We start from the raw sequence: 18,410 nt of genomic DNA, 5'->3' as shown, positions 1-18,410 counted from the left end.
CCTGGGTGCTCCCAAGCGTTTCTTCAGGTGGTTCCAACTCTCAGCACGTACCACTCTTCCTACACCTGACCATGCTTCCGCACCCTCGGGGTCCTGCTGAAATTCTATAAATTCTGCAAAGCCTTCCCTTCCTGACAGCAAAGGGTACATTTTATTCCCTGAAAACATCTCTCAAAAGAGTTAACGTAAGGATGTTCACAAAATATGTGCACAATACACCCTGACTTTTGCAGGATTAATGCTTTATTTTTAATGAAAAACTAGATGTCACTGCTTCTGATATTATATGTCACTTCCATAGGCCTATTTCAGCCTGTTTTTCTACCAGCACGTATTTTGCAATGCCTAAAGCTTACAGAATTCACTGCTGGCGGCTAATTGTGTATTCCTGAAAATGCTTATTTTTTAGTTAGCATTACAGACCTCTCAGAAACTACCAAATCTAAATGTAGTATATGAAAACTAATATTTATATAAGATACTTCATGAATCCTATCCCTCTTCTTTGCAAAGATTTAATAGCACAAATTTTTATTGATCTCATTGCTGCAATTTAAGTAGATGAGTATTTATTTATTAGATATTATGAAGCAGCCCTTAATTAGATTAAATGGCATTTACATTTACAAATTTGAATTATGTGAAGAAAATCAATTTAAATTTCTAAACCACAGACTACATTAAAAATTTCAGATAGGTTCAGTATAAAAAGGAGCAAAGAAATATAAAAGTAAGAAAATTTAAATAATTATTTGCTCTAGGGGTAAAGCCTATATTTCTAAGTATAAAAAAAGCCACATGTAAATAATTGAGTTGACTATATTAAATTTTTTATCAAAAATATCTTAAGCAAAATCAAACTGAAGAAAATGTTTGCAAAAGATTAAGATATAGATCTTTTAAAAGAGACAAAGTGTAATTAAGATTCTTTTTGTAAAAAATCGCTTGCAATTCAATAAGAAAAATGTATATGTATACATATGTCTATGTCTATATGTATATAGTTGTATATGTACATGTATTTGTATATGCATATGTATTCATATATCGATATATGGTTATATATGTATATTTTTTGTATATGTATGTGTATTTGTACATGCATGTGTATTTGTGTATCTATATAGTTATATATATATGCATACATAGTTGTATATGCATATGTGTATGTGTATGTGTATGTATATGTATATAATTGTATATCTCCTATACTTTTCCAACAGGCAATGTATTGATGGAAAGACACTTACTGCCCACTGCTATTACACCTGTTAAAGCTTTTAATTTGTTTAATAAGGATACAGCAACTCTGTGGACATGAATTTGCACTCTGAGTTGGAGTAAATATGGATTTTCCTGGCATCTAGAATCTCTAAGGAGGAGTGTACAGCTGTGTCAGCAAGGTGGGGCCCTGCTAGACTTGAGCACCACACGTCTGTGCTGTGCCCGGGCTCTCCTGCCTGACTACCACACGATTACCCACCACTACTGTGGAACCTACTCGTGTGTCTGAGAGCAGAGGCCTGCATTTACGGAGATGTTTGCACATAGCAGGTCCTCCTGAAGCCAAACCTGTCTCATCAAGGCCACATGGATACAAGGGGAAAACGGCAGTCAGTGTCCTGGTGTCCGTGAATTCCACCTCTCCCTTCAACATCCTTATGTCCTGAGACCCATTTCTTCTTATATCCCAATGGCATGAAACACAAAGGGCACGAACTGGCAATTCAGAAAAGAAATACAAACAGCACGCACACCTTATGAGAATACATTCAGCCTGTTAATCAAGTGAATGTAAATCACAACAGTAGCATACTGTGTTTCATCAATCAGGTTGCCAGAATTTTAAAGCTTGACAGCATTGGTTGTGAATGGCATGTGGAAGACACTTTGCAATACTGCTGGTGGGAGTATAAACTGATACAAGCCTTTTTGCAGGGCCTTGTGACAGTGTATCAAAGCCTTAGATTGCAATACCCTTCGGCTCTGATAGTCCACTTTCAGGACTTGATTCCAAGGCAATAATAGGATTAGTGTCAAAGATGTAGCCACTAGGATAGTTATTACAGCACAATTTATAATAGTGAAACAACTGGTAACAGTGAAACAACCTAGATGTCCAACAGTAGCAGGTATGCGAGACAAATGACGATAAATCATAGCAGGAAAAAGTATTATGTAGTCCAAGATTATCTAATAACATGGTGAAACTTAGGTCAAACCAAAATCTGCAAATTTAATTTAAAAATACATATAAAGATTAGTTAATATTATCCATTCTCTTTGTGTTGTCCAATAAACATATAATGCTAAAGTAATTAAAACATAAACGAAGGACATGAATTTAAACAGTCAAATATTTTATGCTTAAATTTGTTTAATCTCAAGTTCTGTTTTTATCATTCTGTCCTTACCTATCATTTTACCGGGGTTACTGAGGCAATAAAATGCAAAGAATGAGTAAGTGCTTAAAAGATTCTAATGGTTACGGAAGCCTTAGGCTCTTTAAGTAGGTTGCTTAGACAGTAAGTTCACCAGACGCCCACTGCGCAGCCTGCCATCTGCACAATGGCGTCCCAGGCCCAGCAAAGCAGGCGCAGTCCATTATACGGGAATGTTTCCTACCTGTTTTCTGCAGCAACTGACATCTTGTTCCAGTGCTTTCAAACCCCCAGGAGCCTCCCTCTGCTGGGTGTCGAAGCTTTAGGATCTCTCTTTGTGAACCCTAACACCCTGCAGGAACCATTTGGATGGGAAAGTTTACTTCCGATTGATTAGTTTGATATTAACCAATTCAAGGCAAACCAATTATTCTGTGTAGTCTGAGTAATTCTTTTACAAAGACACAATTTTCCAAATTTCAATATGCAAATAACTACCACTCTGGCTTTTTATAGCTTATTTCTATTTCTCCTGGAAGCAGCACTTATGCAACATTTTTTTGTTTGTTTGTTGGAAAGTGGACTATCAGAGCCAAAGGGTATTGCAATCGTTGGTTGGTTTTTGTTTTATGATCCCATTTTGTGTATTTTAAAAAAATTAATGTTTGGTAATGCCTCAGAGTGTTTGTTGATAATCCAATCTGGTTATATAGTTCTGTTTGTAGGCATGCATCTTGTTTTTAAGACCAAAAAAAAGACATTTAATAGAGATAGTGAAAAACCAGGTGGCAGTTAGTAAGGTAGAAACACTTATTTCCTAGCTATTAATTTAATCCCTATATATCCATGTCTACCTGTTTGTTTATTATATATCTGTGTATTTACATATCGACCGGACACGTACACCAAGGATCGAGGGATGGAAACAGGAGTTAAATGTACCTGGAGTAGCGCTGAGAGCAGTCCTATCGGCCCAGGCTACAGAGTGAAAACTTCCTGTTTTCCACTAGGCTCTATGTGCTTTATTTATTTTTTTTAATTTTATAGAACTATTTTAAATAAAACATCAATTGTGAATAATAATGTAATTTCCCCAAACATTTTGATACAATAACACACACTTTCAGTTCCATGAAACACCATCAATTTATACTCCACGGCTTTATATCTGCTACAATTTTAATCCATGTAGAGAGACACGTACCTTTGTTAAGTACACCTTTTCTACGGCAAACACTAATTATGTACACAAAGTTGCCAGATAAAAAAATAACTTGGATATAAAGTTTCGAAGGATTCGGTTACCTAAATCTATATTCCAGGGGTCGCTCTGCGCCTGATCTCTCAGAAGCCAGGGCCTCCTCACCGTCCCTTAGTCATCTTTGCTTTCGGCTCCCGCTCCCGCCCCGTGCGTCCCTGACTTGCCGCCGCGCTCCCTCGTTCGGAGCTGAGCTTGGGAAAGAGCATCTGCGATTGCCGGTGCCACATTCTGGGTTTCTGTTCATCTCTCCACCCCCCGCAACTGGACCCCCACGCCCACTCCCCAGGAACGAATTCCTCCCTCAGGGGCCAAAGGATGTCGCTGGCACTTAACTTGCGGGACTTTCGGAAGCTTTGGACTCGGCTGATCGCGCCTGTCTCTCGCGTCTTCTGTGAACTGACGACGTTCTTTGGTTTTCTTTTTGTCTCTACGGAAGGAAGGAGCCTCTTTGTTTCTTGCACTGGTGCATCTTTGGTACCCTGAGTTAGACAGCAATGACCTCAGGGTTTTATCTTCAGTCTTCTTTTCTCACTTGCTTTGCTGTTGGGAGAGGTTTAATCCTGCCCCGGCTTTATCTACAGCCTTGCAGATCATCAAGGACAGGGTGGGGCAAAGGCAGGTTTAGATTGTGAGCACTAGGAACACAAGCTTACTCCTGTATTATTTTTATTCCTTATGGTATTATTTTCCTTATAAACAACTGTAAACCTAGCTGTACATATATTTTTTTAAATATATAAAATTGCTTAATATATTCTGAACTTTGATGTCCCATCAACACCTCAAATACAACCTGTCCGTGTCTGAATTGCTAACTTTGTCATGAACAATATCCTCTAACCTCCAACCTGGACGATACCGTCCCTTCCCCAGTCCTGCATATTCCAGGGTCGTTTAAAATGCCTTCTTCCTCCCTACCCCCGACGCAGTGAATTAATCATCAGGGGTTCATCCTACCCACTCGAATCTGTCTTCCTTCCCTCCCAGATTCTTGATTCAAACTTTAATATCTTCTCTTTGACAAATGTAATATTACCTAAATGATGAATTTGCTTTCAAGGGTAACCTCAAGTCCATTAGACTTTCGCTGGGCACCAACTTCGGCTCCAGGTTCAGGCGCTGGCTGGGGTGAGCACAGAGACACAGTGCGCACAGGGTGATGCCCCTCTGCACTGCCCACTGCTTCTGGGTGCTTTGTAAAATGTAAATACGGCCCTAATGTTCCTCTGCACCAGAATCCTTCAGGGCCTCCCCATGACCTAGAGGAAAAGTGCAGATTCCTCAGTATGGCCCTGGCAGTCCTCTGTGATGTGGTCCAGACCGCACAGGCTACCAGTGCAGCCTCAGCGGGCATCACTGCCCCGCGCACCCTGCTCCAGGCCCCGCACGGCTCGTGGCTCTGGGAAGGGTCCTCAGGGACTGTACAGTTTCTCCTTCGCTGCTGTGTCTACACTGTGAATCTCCACACACCCTTCTAGCCTGGTTCCAGGCCATCGCCTTCCTCCCTCTTCTGGGTTGGCAACACTGTGCTCTCACTGAGGCCGACTCTGCACACCGCGCTCTGGCCGAGGCCGACTCTGCACACTGCGCTCTGTGCTGAGGCCGACTTTGCACACTGTGCTCTCGCTGAGGCTGACTTTGCACACTGTGCTCTCGCTGAGGCTGACTTTGCACACTGTGCTCTGAGCTGAGGCCGACTTTGCACACTGTGCTCTCGCCGAGGCCGACTCTTCACACTGTGCTCTGAGCTGAGGCCGACTTTGCACACTGTGCTCTGTGCTGAGGCCGACTCTGCACACTGTGCTCTCGCTGAGGCCGACTTTGCACACTGTGCTCTGTGCTGAGGCCGACTCTGCACACTGTGCTCTCGCCGAGGCCGACTCTGCACACTGGGCTCTGGCCGAGGCCGACTCTGCACACTGGGCTCTCGCTGAGGCAGACTCTGCACACTATGCTCTGTGCTGAGGCAGACTCTGCACACTGTGCTCTCGCTGAGGCTGACTCTGCACACTGTGCTCTGTGCTGAGGCCGACTCTGCACACTGTGCTCTCGCCGAGGCCGACTCTGCACACTGGGCTCTGGCCGAGGCCGACTCTGCACACTGTGCTCTCGCTGAGGCCGACTCTGCACACTGTGCTCTTGCTGAGGCTGACTCTGCACACTGTGCTCTGTGCTGAGGCCGACTCTGCACACTGTGCTCTCGCCAAGGCCGACTCTGCACACTGTGCTCTGAGCTGAGGCCGACTTTGCACACTGTGCTCTCGCCGAGGCCGACTTTGCACACTGTGCTCTCGCCGAGGCCGACTTTGCACACTGTGCTCTCGCCGAGGCCGACTTTGCACACTGTGCTCTCGCCGAGGCCGACTCTGCACACTGTGCTCTGACCTGAGGCCGACTTTGCACACTGTGCTCTCGCCGAGGCCGACTCTGCACACTGTGCTCTGTGCTGAGGCCGACTCTGCACACTGTGCTCTCCCTGAGGCCGACTTTGCACACTGTGCTCTCGCCGAGGCTGACTTTGCACACTGTGCTCTCGCCGAGGCTGACTTTGCACACTGTGCTCTCGCCGAGGCCGACTCTGCACACTGTGCTCTCCCTGAGGCCGACTTTGCACACTGCGCTCTGACCTGAGGCTGACTTTGCACACTGTGCTCTGAGCTGAGGCCGACTCTGCACACTGTGCTCTCGCCGAGGCCGACTCTGCACACTGTGCTCTCCCTGAGGCCGACTTTGCACACTGCACTCTGACCTGAGGCTGACTTTGCACACTGTGCTCTGTGCTGAGGCCGACTCTGCACACTGTGCTCTCCCTGAGGCCGACTTTGCACACTGCGTTGTAACGCTACGCTACTTACACATTAACACATAGCTACAGTGTCTACTTCTGTTTGCCCAGCCAGCCCGCGCACTTCCAGAGGCCAGGGAATCTGTCTTACCCATTTCCTGTTCCTCCAACACCTGCTACGATACCCAGCATTTATTATTAACGGAACGCGGACGTAGTGGATGTACTGAAAAGAAATCAATCCAAAAAGTCTCACCTAATCTTTGCTAAGTTTCAGTTTCTATGTGACTTGAAATAATATTTAAAGTCAAGATAATATTCATGAAACATTTGTAATTGACCTTTTCTCAGGTTTCTGTGCATCTGTATCCATTTTAATAGGCACTTTAAACACTCTCGTACATTTAGTTCATGTACAGTCTGTTCATTATGAAATACTATCTCAAGTCAACGGATGGTACAGCAAAATTCTGCTACAAAGAAACCATTACTCGCACTACTCAGGAAATATGTGTAAGATTTTCACCTTTAAACCCATATATGTATGCAATGTTCACAACAGAATTATTATGACTTATGAAGGATAGTCTCTAAATAGCACCAAAAAATCAGTTAGTTGCTCTTCAAACACCAGAATAACCTTGGGATGGCAAATACACTAAGGTTCTATAGTTCTCACACTTTTTTCTATTTCAGTGATAATCACATCAATAAACCTGACTCAGCAGTCACTGCTGTTCAATTCATTAATTGAAACAATTTACTGCTACCCCTGTGATTTTCAAGGATATCAAAACACACTAAAAAATCAAAATAGCGTCCATCCTCAGTTCTGACATGTGCATAGTATGCTGTACTTTGGTTTCAAATCTACAACTAAAAAATATTTAGAATTTAAGCAGAAATGATATATATTCTATGAACTTTGAACAAAAATACTTAGAACACAAGTTGAGTTTTGTAAAAATGGCAATAGTCCTGTGAGGAGCAGCGACAGCCAAGAGGTTCTGAGAATCCTCTTAGAATGGAAGATATGAACATATATAAATACTTCAGTGACAGCAACAGTGGTAGGAGACTTTACAGTCTTCTACATTCTAGTTTCATAATATGAAATTTAAAAAATTCATTTAAATCATAACTTGCTGTGCTCAGGCGACTTGTAACATATCCATGCAATGAATATATTTCATCCTTAAATGAAATATGAAAGTTTCTGCTAAAAGAGTGACATGTCGCTGTTTAAACTACGAATGTACACATATCGAGGCAACACAATTTTTTAAATATATTAGAAACTCCGACTATATTTTTGCAAAGCAGTACTTTAATTCGGAGCTTGATTTAATAACCACGCTACATATTACTTTTGCGATTTTTGACATCCCAGAGCACCTAAAACATAAAATATAATTTACAGCAGCTGAACATGCCAGAAGAGGGCCCATAATGGAATTTATACTCAAGTTATAGTTTAGTATGTGTAATAGAATCTCATAAAATTAGAATAACACTGAAACACCATTTATTTCTTGCAGCCAAGGAATTCCATCTTAATTCTTACAATCAATTTCCAAAGGAGGCTGAAAGGTTCTTGGATGGGGTTTGAAGGAATGGAATTAGGCTAGTTAGGCAACATAACAGACTTCTTTTCAAATTATCTCCAGAAAACTCAAATATTATCCCCTTTGTGAAAAGAGCGGGGAGAGAAATGACATCTGTGTCCCTGTTGGAAGGATCACATGCATGTGACATACAGGGAACTCCAATGCCACCAACAGTTTTTCCCAAACTCGTCTAGAATTTAACTGGTAATAGAACAGCTACAAGTCCGTCACTCTCCTCTCTCACCTACACGCACTGGCTCCGAGAGATAACCTCACCATCCACTTTCTGAGAACGGGTTGGCCTGCCCCGGTCATTTAGGTTGTAAAATAGCTCAGGTTGTCTGCTGAGAGACTGAGGTAACCCTTATCACCACAACAGTTTCTCAAATTCGTTGAAGGGCTGCACCTTTTTCCTCTTAAAATATAATAACTCAACACTTAGACTTTATCCATACAGAAAGCAACTTATTAAAACCTATTTCAAAAGACAAGCAAATCGGTTCCTTGAAGTGCTGTAGCTGGGCAAAGCAAGTATCTATTACATCTAAAAATAAAAATATTGCCCTGTAGTGTGAGCTCCTCCGCCAGCCAGATCAGCCCGGAACGCTTCAGTCTCGCACGTGAGTGGGGGGCGAGGGAGGTCCCACGGCAGGTGTATCGCTAAGGGCCCCGGTGAGACGGCGACTTCCAGGAATGATTCATTTTATCCTGTGAACCGATGAGCGTCAGTTAAAGCGCCTTTTAATTGACTGGCTGTCTCAGCAACGTGCCTTCAAGGGAAACGCTCCTTCTGAAGTTTCCTTTGGCTGGGGGGGGGGGGGGGAGCACGCTCGCGTCTTTGAAGTCTATCGTCCTCAGACTAATTATCAGCACCGCTCAATGTACATTCACTTAATTACAGTAAATTAAAAAAGATGTGGGGTTTTGGAGAAAAATAAAAGGATCAATAAATGGTGACAGAAATTCCCGAGTCTGCAAATGAGCAGTGCCCATCCTTGGGGGAGACCAGTATTTCCCCCTCATCACTGCAAATGTACAAATAATTCCCCCCACCAGACAGAGGGGGAGTATGGGAGGGGTGGGGGGCTGGGGAGCACTTACTGTGGACCAAAACTGTGTAGGTGCTTGAGATTGTTGATCTAACTTAATCCCATAACCATTTACAAAGGAGAAATAAAACGAATTTTCTAGCTTTTATAAATAACAGGAGCACACACTTAATCTGGGGTTCATTAGACGCCAGGTTCTGTTCTAAGCACGTTATATACCTGAACTCGATGAAGCCTCACGACAACGTGTAAGGACTGTACACTGTTCGCTATTTCACCCCTGTGGAAACTGCAGCACAGGAGGGTTAAGCAACTTGCCCAAGGTCACACAGCTGGGAGGCGGGAAGCCAACTCAAACCCAGGTGGTCTGCCCGCTACAACACGTTCTCAACTATTGCCCCCAATGGCAACTGTCGGGGTCCTGAATCGCTGGGCGGTACCAGAGGAGGGCCAACTGCTCCTGGTCTGCTGGACCTCACAGGCCGTTGCTTCCCGAGGGGCGGAGGAGACCGTGGGGACAGGGCGGAGCAGGAGGCTGAGGACTTGCAGCAGGAGCACACACGTCCCTGGAACTAGCCACACAGCCAGGAGAGATGGAAATGCTGGGAACTTGAACTCAGGGTGATTCAGAAACAAAGAGTCTTAGGGGTTGAATGAAAAGACCTAAATCCTGTCTGGCATGATCCAAACCCAGGCATCCTTCATGACACCCCACTGCTGGGTGACACAGGACGCAAATACGTGCTTGGATTCTTCTGGGAAAAGATGCACAAACGAACATTTTTAAAGCTTAAAGGGTTGATGTTTTGAAAAGGTCTTCATTCCTGACATTTATGTAGATCACAGGAACTGCCATCAGGTTCCTTGCAAAGCCAAATAGGGGGAAATCAGTCAGGGTCTTTTTGAGCAACACATCAGAGAAGGAACATGCCTAGACCAATCCTGGGCATGCTGCTAGCTTCTCCTTCGATCAGGGCTTTCGTCAGTTATTTGGTAAACTCTCAATAGCTACCAGAACTGCCGCTACTAGGTGGTCCCAACCCCTGGGCCCTCCAGGATTTGCAGCTGACTTAGGACAGTGGGGACAACCACAGCGATTGACGTGTGTCAAGAAAGGTCTACTTCATATTCTTAACTGGGAACGAAACTTGTACTTGGAATTCCACATGAAACTCCACATACGGGACAATTTCCCCCCCTCAAAATGCTTCTTAACTTCAAAGCATAGTAGTGAAGGGTTAGTTTTGCAAAATAATAAATGTTATCTCTTGTTTTGAATCTCTGCGACCATGGCGACATGCGACATGGTCCGAATGTTCTCTCACCCCCGTGGGATGCTCAGACCATCCGCATCGCATCGGCCGCACAGCAGCTCCAGCCCCGTCTTCGCCTGAACTGCTGGCCTCTTTATCAATAAATAAATGAAATCGAATCCCTTTTAGTTACTAAACTGCTCTTTGAAGCTGTAACTAGAACATCAGGCACTCGGCTTGCATGATTTTACGAATGTTGAATAACATTTTTTTTCTCTTCTGGGGAAAACAGCCTTATTGGGTTATGAGAACAGTCAATGAGAACTCCCATGCTAAATGGAAGGAAAACAAGTCGGTGTCTGTTTCTAAATTAGTTTCATTCTGGTAGGATGTCTTACATGCGGCCTTCCTGTTTCAACTTCTAGCGATATACTATAATAGAACTCTCAAGGACGCAACTCAAGCGCGTACAAAAATAAATAAAATGAAACAATTACCGTAACTGGAAGTCAAAGGGAGAAAGAACTGGGAAATGAACAGTCTTTCAAAGCTGGAGCAATTAAAGCACCTGAGGAGGAGAGAGCTGAATTATTTATAGTAATTTTACGTTAGAAATATTTGAGCAGAAGGAGTAGTGATACTGAAATACGTGATAGTTTTGAGGATATTGTTTATAAAGATGTTAGGAGTCACAACTTTTAATCTTTACCGTAACCCAGTTTAAGAAAATAGTATAGGGTTTTTTTTGTATCAGAAAAAAAATCCCAAATACTCCTGTTTAATCCCACAACTCAAAAATTATAAAGTCTACTAAGTATCTCAGAAATTTATGCTTCCCCAGATCTTAATGTAATTAATTACTTTAAATGCAACCTTGTTCCTTCCGACTAATCCCTGAGAACTCCGGACAAAAACATTAACTTGATGTTCCTGCGGAGATTCCTATTAGGCCTAGGAAACAGCGGGATTCGGGGGCGGGGGGGGTGTCATAGCCACTCTATTTCCTGCTTCATTTTCTTCCTTAAGCTGATCTCCTTACGAGTTCTTAGACCATCAAAATGTTTAAAAAACCACCGCAGCCAAACCTTGGGAAAAGAGTAAACACAGGCTTAAGTCATCACGTGCCCAACTCAACAAACATTGTTTTTGACACCTGATCCCCGGAACCTGGCTGACCTGCTGACTCTCAACATCACAGCCGACGTTCCGAGCTTCAGGGCCAGGCCCCCGGCGCCCTCCGCCTGCCTCTCCTCACCGCGCTTCATAACAACCCGAAGAAAGGAGGGTGCACGGCTTCTCCTGCCTTTACGTCGCCCTAAGACCACGGCCTGAGAGAGTCCTGGGGAACGGAGCTCCTCCGCTAGTTAATAATCATCCATCAGACCGGGTGGGTGATGGCGTGAGAAACTCACAAGTCTCCCTCCGCGTGTCCCATCATCTGGATGTTACCCACTGCCAACAAAGTCTGCGCAGTTCGGAGTTTTACATTTTTTGCAAAGAAAAAACATGACACTGTTTGGGAAGTCATTGCGAGTTAGTTTTAGCAGATATAATCTTTAAAAATGGTAAAATTAATTTATATTTTACCAACAGACACCACAACAAGGCACACTTGTCCGTAGAGAGAGAAAGAGACGCTACAGAGGCTGTGGGTGGGAGGGACAAGCTGACCCAACGTGAGGCAGAGAATCGGCACTGAACGCACTCGCCTCCTGCATCCTACTCTACTTTCTACAACCATCATAAACGGTATCGTGCATTTTAGGAAAATCAAATGCCAAACGCCACCTCTGAGTGTAACCACTGTATCTGCGACGGCTCAAAGACTGGTAATGTGCAGACGGACAGACAGGAGGCACGGCTTATGCCAAACCTTATGCACTTATGGTGAGTGGCTCCTGAACGCACAGTGAGAACGGATGGAGACACAGGCGGACGGACCGGCTCGGGGAAATGCTCGCAGCCAAGTCTAAGACGAGTGCTGTCAGCAAGCACTGTCCTTGTTTGCTCCCCTGGGCTGGAGTAAAGCCGGTCTCCACCCAATACAGACATTTCCAAAATGAATATACGGGTGCATGGTACTGACTGATTCTGACTTTGGTTTCATGCACTGAAGTATTCCATATAAGATACAGCTTTAGCCGGTTTAATAGACTGTATTTTCAGGACCAGGAAGGAGATGACGCTACAGACGGAGAACCCTGGGCAGCACCTCGGGCGGGGCCTCAGCTGGAACCGAAAGCTGACCACAGACCCGCTTTCCTGCTCCAAAGCGGAGCCGGCAGATCCGCTCAGTAAATAATAAAAATGAGCATCACCGGCAAAACAGCCGTCCTTTTCAGATGGCACGCAGCTCTTTCACTTTAAATTTCTCTTTGCTGTCTGACGCGTGTACACGGAGCATTCATATCGACACTGAAGTGGCAGGACGCCGCTGACATTAAACGCTGAAGGAGAGATGCCCTTTCGTTGTCCGGGGCATTGGGCTGATGCCCCAATTCTTCCTAGACGTGACGCTGACTAAAAATTAGGTTTTCTTTAAAATCTATGATTGTATATACATTAAGTTTTGGTTATCTTGCATTGGGCAATAAGAAAAAAAGTCCCAATAATTTATAAAGACTTTTTTCTTACGACACGTACAGCTGCTGTCTGGATCGCCTAAAATCCAATTTTGTGCGTGGATTTAATTGCCTCGTAATCTAGTCCCCAACGCACATCAAAGGCCACACTCCCCCTTTCCCAAGATTTCAACTGCTTTCGTCAACTAGTAAGTTTAAGGCCTGATCAAATTTGTTCTTCAATCACTCGAGCCCCGTTAATAAACTATTCTGTGCGCTCACTCATCCATTCTAAGATTCTGCAACCTCTCTGAGAGATCTTCAAGAGGGATCTACAAAGACAGCTTTGATTGCAAGCTGGCTCTGGGGGAAGCTTTCTCAGGGCTGGCTTTGAGGCTCCTCAGAGGATACTAGGTGACCTGGCCCAAGATAAGTCAAAGCTAATCTATTTATTTATTTTTTCTGTACACGATTAAACTGTTTTTCAAAACTAGAGCGAACGCATCACAGGCCGCTTGCATAATTGAACAATCTCATTTTGAATATTGATCTTTTTTTTCCAGGAAAAAACAATGCATGATTCAAGGTCATTTCTCGAGTTCTATTGCGTTAGAACAAAAAGAAAGGCGGGGGGGGGGTGGGGGAGAAAGAGAAGGCAGGGCGGGAGGAGAGAAGCGAGAAAGGAAACAGGCCCCACCGTCAACCAAAGCAGGAGCACTGAGTGCCGAGGCCACGCAGGCAGGAGCCCACTCACCGTTGTCGCTGTCCGACTTGTTCTCGTGCTCCGTGTCGGTCAGGGTGAGGGCGGAGTTGGACCGGCTGGACAGGCAGGAGCTGCGGCCCGACTTGACCCCCCGGCCCCACAGTCTCATGGCGTGCTCCGGGGACATCACGGCTTCGTTCTCCGTGTCGGCGTCGGACCCTGCACTGAGAGAGTAACCTCGGTGGGGCAGCCCCATTTCCGCACAAAATGCCAGGCCTCTTCGAGTTGCAGGTTCACACACGCCTAACTGCCTTAGGGTAAAATTCTGTCCTAATTAGGAGGAAAAAGAGACAACAACCCGTGAGTATATGGTCAGCTTGACTTTTAATTTTTTTTTTTTTTTTTTAAGAAACTCTCCATAAAATACATACGCAAGCTATCAGCACCAGGTGTTTACGTCAGTATTGCCTGGCATGTGGCGGCCAAGGGGGTGCGGCTATGGGGTGTGGGTGGGGGGCCCCCGCTGACTCTCTACACGCCCCACTCAGAGCTCCTCGGGCAGCCTTTTAACCCACAGGCGCCTCCAGAGAGGCCCAGGCGGGAGACCCCAGCCCAGGGGCGGGAGTCGCCGTCAGTGATGGGATCTAGTTCCGCAGGCCCAGGAAGCCGCAGAAGTTGTCAGAATTACTTTCTGTGTCCTGGCCCTGGTCTCACACGATGGGATTTCCCCACCCGGACGTCACTACTTCGGAAGAGAAAAGATTCCCAAGAGTAAGTAGTAAAAGAGCTTGGCCAGTCTTTATTGTATGTTCCCACCTTAACTTAACAACCGACACGCACATGTGCCGTGTGCGTGCACGTGTATGTGTGTGGGTGTGAGTGTGCGCGTATTTTATAATATTATTTTATAATGTCTTGAAAACTTGCAGACATCTGACTTGCTAGACTTTTTGCTTTAATAAACACCTGGGAACATCTGTATTGATTAGAGTAAACCAATTCTTACAAATAAAGTGCACTCTAAAGATATACGGGGGGGGGCTATTACAAACTTAAAAATAAAGGATAAGATCAAGGCCCGCAAAACGAATGGCTGTGAGCCCTTTACTCCCTTTACTAATAAAAGGAGCAGAATAAAGCTCATGACACTGCCATAAGTTACAGCAAAAGTGTTTAAATTAGGTGACGCTTCCAAATGACCACTCTTATGAATGACATTTCCAATTCTGTGTTTAGTTTTGAAATTTCGCATGTTCAAGACACTACAGATGAGAAGACAGAGACAGGTTTGCTTGCAGGTTGTATGTATACGCGGCTCTTCTGTTTCCTTTACTGGCGTGGGAGAGCCTGGGCCTTACGTACCACTCAGAGTCAACACACATGTAAAGAATGATAGCATATAAAGGCTGATATAAATGCCACCGCATCACGCAAACCTTCTAAGAACAGTAAGTTTACATTACCCATAGATCTCATCTTCCTACTGCTATTTCTTAAAACTACAAACAGTTTTAAGTTGATTGGCTGCTGTGAGAAATAACAGAGTATACAGGGGTTGGCAAAAGCAGGTGAGCTGTTGTAATAAAAATCAATAATACAGCAATTAATAAGTAATAATACAAGAATAAGCTGTGTTTCGCATACTCACAGCCACACACCTTTTTTGCTCACGCCCATATATTAAGGTATCACCTATTATCTGTGATAAAACAGTATCACGTGGAATCTTCTAGAAAAGGAATCGAACATAAGGCACGATATGGTGAGTATGTGTTGTAGAGCCGTCGGCACCCTCCAGGCCTCCGCACATTTTAACTCGGGTGGTGAATCGCGTCACTGCTGCGGCCCTGTCGGGAGCTGGACCGGCTTCGTCTCGGCCAGGCCTCCAAACGGATTCTGACAAAGACACTCACACGGAATGAAAATCTGTGGCCACAATTAGCCACCAATCAAACTGTGCTTATCAGAGGGACGGGAGTAAGTCCCAGAACCAAAACGTATGTAAAAAAACGGAAGCAGCAAAGAGGGAAAACAGGGAAACGGAGAAAAAGAGCCCGCTGACAGGAGACGGCGGACGGCTGGTGAGGTGAGAGGCGGCCTCGTCTGGGTTTGTGACAGAGTCAGTGGGACTGTACTCACAACAGCAAATCCAACAAAGGTCAACGTCAGGGGCGGCTCATGGAGTAGCTGCGGGGAGCTTACTGACTGCTAGTCAACTGTCACATTTAAAGTGGGGAGGGGGCACGAAAGGGCCTGAAACGAGCGACTGGGACCATCACACATGCTGATTCCCCACCAGAATACAACACTATCCCTAACGGGTGAAAACGAATGGCCGGATCCTTTGCACTTTTGCTCTACTGGGGGAGGTGCCCCTATTGCAGAATAAAAATAAGAGAAGTTAGAATTTTCACAACAAAACCTCCCTTTCGCATCTCTGAAATGCAGCCTGAAACGTTTCCACCTTCTTGACCCCTCACGCCCTTGCCATCCTGATGCAAACATCTCTGAGGTGAAGAAAAGCAGGAAACTGCAATAATCTCCGTTACTGCTTATCCAGGCCCGTGAACACCGCTCACCTCGCAAATACCCAACAGGTGATCCCCAGGAGCTGGCAGGTGTACCCCAAAGTCTTAAAAACCAGAGCCCGGGAAATCCATGTCTCACAATGGCTCAAAACTCCTCAGGGGCTGCGCCTGAAACGCAAGCCGGCAAGCAAGCCGCCTGGTTTCCCGGCCGAATTCACGTTCGCTGTTGTTCCCACTAGGAACGAACGCTAACCTTGACCTCCGTGAACCTAAGTCGGAGCCACTTACCGGCTCTGCTCAGGTCACTTATCACCCTCCTTGCCTTTCGGGGCTGTCATGACTCGGTTTAGGGGATGCTCTATGTCAATGCGACTAGCGTTAAAGAAAGGCGAACCGAGAAACGGGTTAAAAAGAAACACCTGGATAAATGAAAGTCATAATCACAGAGAAATGGATGATCCGAGGGTGGGGAGAGGATCGTTTTCAAATCATTTTCGAAAAGCCACACCACCCTCACATTAAAAAATCTCTGCGTCGGACCTGCCTCGGTGCTTCAGAATCTGTTGCTGTCAACAGAACTTGTCTCCTTTGGTTATAGATCCTTGCTGGCAGGAGTCCTCGTTTTAATACACACACCCCTGAGGAGGCCCACCTATTCTACTAGAATAAATTAGTCTACTAGGCTATTTCCCAGACCCAGCAGGGTTCAGCAAGACGGGCCACAGAGCCGGAGAACACGTGCCCTGCTGACAAGCAGGGGGCAGGTGAGCAGAGGTGTCCTGGCGGGAGGGTTGGGCGGGAACCCCTCAAGGTGGAAAGAAAAAGGCAGAAAACGGCAGGTCCAGGCTCAGAACCAGGCCATCTTGCTTTCAGTAAGCTTTGGCTTCAAGTGACAGAGACAGAGATGCCTTCACCTTACTTGCCATGGTTTCTGCGTATTGGGTTCTCTGCCAGGGTCCTAACGCCACGGCCTTAACTCCTTTCTTTGCCCTTCGGAGTCTCTGTGTGAAGTCGGCTCGGCTGAGGCCGGTGAAGTAAGTCCTGATCTCCTGCGTGTTGAATTTTGGTGACCTTGACCAGCAGGCCAGCCACAGCCTCCCATTACAATTTGAAACAGAACCAACGCAATAAACTGCAGCCAGAATGAAGTCTACCTGAGGTGAAATCCACTGTGATTAAAAGGCAAGGCTAGCTTGGATGAGATTAGACGTTTTTGCTTTATGACACTCATAAATTTGAAAATATATAAAAGAAAAACCGAATTAACCCTTTGCGGTCGTTTGTCTACTCTCAGCCACCAAAGCTTTTTTACCGTTCCGGTCATATGTCTGCTCTCAGCCACCACAGCAAGGAACCGTACGAATCTTAACTCCATTCATTCATGTATCAGTTCATAATTTCTCTTGTTTATCCTTCATAATCTTGCATGTTATGTATCACTGCTCTTTCAATGGAAATTCATTCCAACCAGCACGACACCCATGTCCAAATTTAATACGCCCACAAAGGGTTAACACAACCTAGGAAGGTTGTATCAAGAAAGTTCACATCTTAAAAAATGAGGGAGGGGGATATCTGTGATATTTTGAACAATTAAAAAAAAAAAAAGCAAAAAAAAGCGAGGGTGTGTGACACAGTGGAAAAGACCATATAAGAACATACGCTTCGCGTGAACTTGGCAGTCAGCACAGCTACCCCTTTAGTAGAAGAAGGGGGGACAGTGGGTTAGCAACCTGGCCTTTTTCTCATATAATGTCTATTATATCTAGTCGGAGCAGGGAGGGATTTTTTTAAAAGGTTTTTGAAATGTTTTTTACTGATTTTAGAGAAAGAGGAAGGCAGAAGGAGAGAGAAACATCGATCAGCTGCCTCCTGCACGCCCCCCACTAGGGATCAAGCCTGAAACCCGGGCACGTGCGCTGACCCCGAATGGAACCAGCGACTCTTTGGTGCGTGGATGACACTCAACCAACTGAGCCACACCGGCCAGGGCGGCGGAGGGATTTTTCAAAGCTGCAATGCAGAAGCAGCTGTTCACCAAGAGGCGGTCCATCTCCTGTCTCTGTGTGAATTCAGAAGAACGAGCCTCTCCACGAGGACTGGTTTCAGAGTCACGCAGGGTGACCGCGGCTCAGGGGAGGGCAGCCCAGTGTACATTTCACGGCGCTCCCTTCCTTCCCACGTGCAGGTTATTTTAATGGCTAGATTTTGCTCTTCTCTCTCTCTCTTATTTGTTCCGTTTTTGGTTGTTTTTTTAAAAACAGCTTTATTGAGGTATAACT

At 45.2% G+C, this 18,410-nt stretch overlaps 1 protein-coding gene across 5 annotated transcripts in view; it reads right to left on the bottom strand.

Annotated features, from left to right (window-relative positions):
- The window catches only part of TENM3 (teneurin transmembrane protein 3), a 613,031-nt gene that overhangs the window by 366,619 nt on the left and 228,002 nt on the right, over positions 1-18,410 (bottom strand). For 3 of the 5 annotated variants that reach the window (XM_081130530.1, XM_081130532.1, XM_081130531.1), the window contains exon 3: positions 13,652-13,930. The exons of the other annotated variants lie outside the window; for them this stretch is intronic. In XM_081130530.1, the coding sequence (XP_080986656.1) occupies positions 13,652-13,930 (279 nt within the window). The remainder of the gene's footprint in view (positions 1-13,651; positions 13,931-18,410) is intronic. 5 annotated transcript variants of the gene reach the window in all.

Source organism: Miniopterus schreibersii, assembly GCF_964146895.1.
Source record: "Miniopterus schreibersii genome assembly, chromosome: 2".
Lineage (NCBI taxonomy): Eukaryota > Metazoa > Chordata > Mammalia > Chiroptera > Miniopteridae > Miniopterus > Miniopterus schreibersii.
Note: the sequence above shows the minus strand (reverse complement) of the source record. Positions and strands in the feature narration are given on the sequence as shown.